A 4623-nucleotide genomic window follows, 5' to 3' on the forward strand; every position below is an offset into this window, starting at 1 on the left:
TGGAGTAGCATTCACACAAAATGCTACATTAATAGTGTTCGCCTTGGTGGCTAAGCAGGGCATGTGAAGTTCTCCCTTTGGATGACTGCATCCTTCAATGTACCATGCTGAGCCAGAAAAATGGGTTACTTCAGGAACCAAATTAAATATGTTGTGTGAATGTAGCCTCTGAGTGCATCAAGAGGGCAGAATAGGGAAAAAGAGAGTGTTGGAAAGAGGAAATGGGGTGGGGAGAGAAACCGGAACGAGTGTGAAAGAGTGGGGAGGTCATCTTATGCAGACCCTCTCAGTCTTGATGTTTCCACTACTTGCCCATCATCACAGGGGCTGGAGGGACTTCTAGTGGCAAGGAGTTCCACAGGCTGGCACAAGCTCAGGGGTTGGCTGTTAAACCCAACACATGAAACTTGGTGTCTTTATTGTGGATAACCGGCTAGTTTATAGTTCAGCGTATTATTTGAACCAAGAAAAATGAGCTAAGTTGTTCAGCACGTTGGCCAAACCCAACGAGCGACCCTTCGAAAGAAGAAAGCCAAAGGCGTGTTACGATGCTAAGGAGATTTTATTAAGAAAGCGTAGCATGTGTGGCTGCGAGAGCTGGACCATAAGGAAGGCTGAGCGAAGGAAGATCGATGCTTTTGAACTGTGGTGTTGGAGGAAAATGCTGAGCGTGCCTCGGACTGCAAGAAGATCCAACCAGTCCATCCTCCAGGAAATAAAGCCAGACTGCTCACTGGAGGGAATGATATTCAAGGCAAAACTGAAGTACTGTCCTGACTTAAGCAAGGACCACACTGAGATGAGGAGATTGTCTCTAGTGTTTATTAACTGCTATAGTAGACAGAAAATCCTACCAAACTGAAGGAGCGTGGGAAAACCCAGACAGATAAATCCCCAAACTCAAGGTGGGTCTGTTCTGGGTTTCTTCGAAGGAAGGTTCAAAGTCTCTAAACTACGCATGCGTTTTCCCCCCTGAATAGGGGCCCCTTCCTGCTCACTATCCATGCTCATAACAAGTACTTTGGCCACCTAATGAGAAGACAGGACAGCCTGGAGAAGATGCTGATGCTAGGGAGAGTGGAGGGCAAAAGGAAGAGGGGCCGACCAAGGGCAAGGTGGACGGATGACATTCTAGAGGTGACGGACTCGTCCCTGGGGGAGCCGAGGGTGCTGACGACCGACAGGAAGCTCTGGCGTGGGCTGGTCCATGAAGCCACGAAGAGTCGGAAGCGACCGAACGAATAAACCACAAAAAAGATGTCTGATGAGAGCATCTTCTAGAAGTTCCATTCCGACCATTCTCAGACCATTATCCCTCGTGCATCTCTTCTTAGCCTAAATGTACTCTTCTCCATCCCATTTTTTAAACGTTGCTTTCCTGGTGATCATTGATCCACGGCTCTTTCGCCTGTAGCACAGCACGGGCTTCCAAGGACTCTGAGCTGGTTGGGACTCTTCCAGTGAAAGGGCAGAGGGAGCCATTTTTGCCAAGAGAAGCTCTTCCTTCGCTCCACCACCACATCGTTAAGGGGAAACTCTTCAGCATGTTCTCTGTGTACGCTTAAGAATGCGTTCACTCCGATTCCCGCCCCACCTCCCCCTCAATAAAACTTGGCATCTTAGTTTTGGTCTCTCGGGTTGTTTTGCTTGACCTCAAGATATCTGGGGTTGTGAGCAGTAAAAGAGGAACAGTTTTTACTGGCAAGAAACTAGAGGTGTCACATCTTTTTGAAGAAATATCACCCAAGGGAAAGAGAGGATCTGGGTTTTTTTATAGGGAAGGGGGCTCTTAAAATGGCAAGGTGTTCTGCCGGCTTCCAAATAGGGAAAGGTAGACCCCCTCCACACTCACACACACACAGAGAGACAATTTCAGCTCCTTCTCTATGGGGTGACACCCCTTGGCCCCAATTTCACATTGGGCCAACGATCTGGATCAGGTCTTTAAGTTGGAACGTTGAACCAAAGAGGATGTCTTTGAAATCATCCAGCCACTTAGAGATCTGAATCTCGTTGACTCTGCATCCCAGATTGATCCCAAATGTCAGATTGGATCGACCCTCGGAACTGAGCTGAGGCTTTGAATTGGATCCGAACAGACCTGCACACACTTACTAAACAGTGGTAGTACTTTGGGGAATTTTAGGAGGCTACGATCTGGTGGAATTGTAGACATCCCCAGTGTCTCTAGCTCGATGAATCTTAGGTGTTAAAATCAGAAGAAGACTTTGCTGAAGTCCATCTACCAGTCAGAAAAGGAGGTGCCATGAAATGTCCTGAATCAATATAATATAGCACCATATGTTCATCTCTTCTCATTGAAGGTGGGAGTAGAAGCTCAGGGGTCAGTCACCAAGACCTTACATTGACTTCCCAGCTAGTGAAGAAGTGGAAGAACATTGGTGACCTCCTCTGCTGGCCAGCATAGTCAATACCCAACCAGATGGACCACAGACAACATCATCTACAAAGAGTTGGGGAAACCTCTTAGAAGATGGCGGGATGTCCCTTGTTCAACTTTTGGACCCTCCTTGTACAGTGTCCCCAGACTTTTCCCACTGACTTTTATGGGCTCCCAACTCTGGTCTCCATCTCTCCATTTGTTGCCCACACCAGGTCCTGGGGTGATCATAAAATGAAGCCGAACTTACGGACATGGAGGTCACCCATCGGCTGTCCTGACAAGAGTATTTAGAAGGTTGAAGGGGGTCCCCCAGCATCTCCATATCTAGAAGCTAAGGACATGCCCTTCCCACCTAAGATCAGGCTGAGCTGGGTAGATATAACTAGACTGATAATGCTGATATACACAGGCAACCTTAAATATATAGAGAGAGAGACAGAGAGAGAAAGAAAGTAGAAATTATGATGCTGCAATAAGCTTTATTATGAAAGGGCAAATCACTGTGAGATCAGAAGGCAACGCATTGTCAAAGAACAAAATACATAAGGGGGCAAATGGACAGTGTTGTTCTGTTGGTTTTGTCACAGCCATTTAAGGAGGGACTTTCTAACCACATTAGAAACAGGGTATTATTTGATGAGTAAAGGGGGAGCAAATTGAGAATGATGGGGGGGAAACCTTCCAGCTTTAGTAGCTCAGTGGTGCTAAGCACATCATCTCTCCTGTTGGTGAAAACTGGAAAAGATGGGGGCTGGAAGAACCTAGCAAGCATCACATAGGCCTAGAGTGACACAACAGACCAAGATGGGGACCTTGTTTTCCTTTCCAGCTGGTTCCGCACTGTGGGGTCGACATTTGGCAGGGTCCTCAGTAGTATGGCAGGCATTTGCGGGAATATCTTCTCCAGGCTCCATAGTTCCCGTAGCCCCAATATCCAAGCCGGCCGTACCCCCCGTAGGATGATCCACTGATGAGGCCCAGTGGGTGGCTGTAGCTACATGGTGTCACTTGGCTCACTGCGACTGGATCAGTGGTGGCAGACAGAACTGGACCCGGAAAGGACACCACCGAGGCCGGGGGCTGGATGATGACTTCTGACCCCGTGAGTTGGCTGGAACAAGTGATGGGGCCACCTCCATAGTAGGTGGTTGCAAGGCCAATCCCAGAGAGGGAGCTGGATCCATACGCTGGGACCAGAGCACAGGATCCACCAACAGAAGCAGAAGGCACGGGGCAGACGGACCCATAATAAGACATCTTGGCGTGACGCGGTGAGATCTGGGAAGCAGGCAAAGTGAGAAATGAGACCAAGATGGAAGGTTCCCATCCAAACCCAACGGTAGGCTAGAGGAGGTTGCTCCCCAACTGAACATTTTTAGGAACAGGGAACACAGTCAACTAAGGAGGCTACGAAGTGATGGAGAGACGATAGGGGGGGACGACAAAATGAACAACTTTGCTGCATCACTGGAAAAAACACTGAGGGAAAAAAATCTGGTTGCATGCCCTAAGAAGCACAGTCCAATTGATTTTTGGGGTCTTCATGGACACATCCGGGTCATTTTCTTACAACCACATGGAAGATTTTTTTTTTTTTTACCTTCTAGTCTAGATAACCATTCTGGGATGTTCAGGTGCACCCCTATCCAACTATGAGTACCAAATCTGATGCTCCTCAACTTTTTGAGGTTCACCAATGTTAGCTAGGGACCCAGGGAGGGATGATTAAAAGAATTTGGGGACTGGATTCCTTTTCCCTTTTCAGCACATTAGCAACTGATTAGAAACTGCTCAAAATGGATTCTTTGGGCTCAATGTGATAAACCAGAACGTTTTAGGCACCCCAACACCCTTCTACCATCTTCATCCCTCCTTTTAGAGTCTCACTCCTTATATTTACTTATTTATTTATCTAATTTGTCCCGGCCCATCTCCTCCCATCGGGGGACTCTGGGCGGTTTACAATGATCGATTAAAAACAACAACCATAAAATACACAGTATAAAAATACAATGATAAATAATATAAATAAAGGTAAAAATAAAGAATCCAGGTGGCGAAAGAATCCAAAACAGTCCAAGTGTGGAAGGAGTGGTCTATAGCAACCATCCCCATGTAGACCTATTCCCCTCTCCACCCCAAGCGAGGCGGCAGAGCCAGATAAATCTTGCATATCTTCTCTTTCTCTTTCCACTTTTTATTTTACACTTTTGATAATG

General features: G+C 47.1%; 1 protein-coding gene across 1 annotated transcript; it reads right to left on the bottom strand.

Moving 5' to 3' along the window:
* Window positions 1–2944: 2944 nt before the first annotated feature.
* LOC134506773 (claw keratin-like) lies at window positions 2945–3674 on the bottom strand. The gene has a single exon (XM_063317103.1). The coding sequence runs from the start codon at window positions 3659–3661 to the stop codon at window positions 3272–3274; it is 390 nt and encodes a 129-aa protein (XP_063173173.1). The 5' UTR covers window positions 3662–3674; the 3' UTR covers window positions 2945–3271.
* Window positions 3675–4623: the final 949 nt, after the last annotated feature.

The sequence above is a fragment of the Candoia aspera genome, chromosome 17 (genome assembly GCF_035149785.1).
Source record: "Candoia aspera isolate rCanAsp1 chromosome 17, rCanAsp1.hap2, whole genome shotgun sequence".
Taxonomy (NCBI): domain Eukaryota; kingdom Metazoa; phylum Chordata; class Lepidosauria; order Squamata; family Boidae; genus Candoia; species Candoia aspera.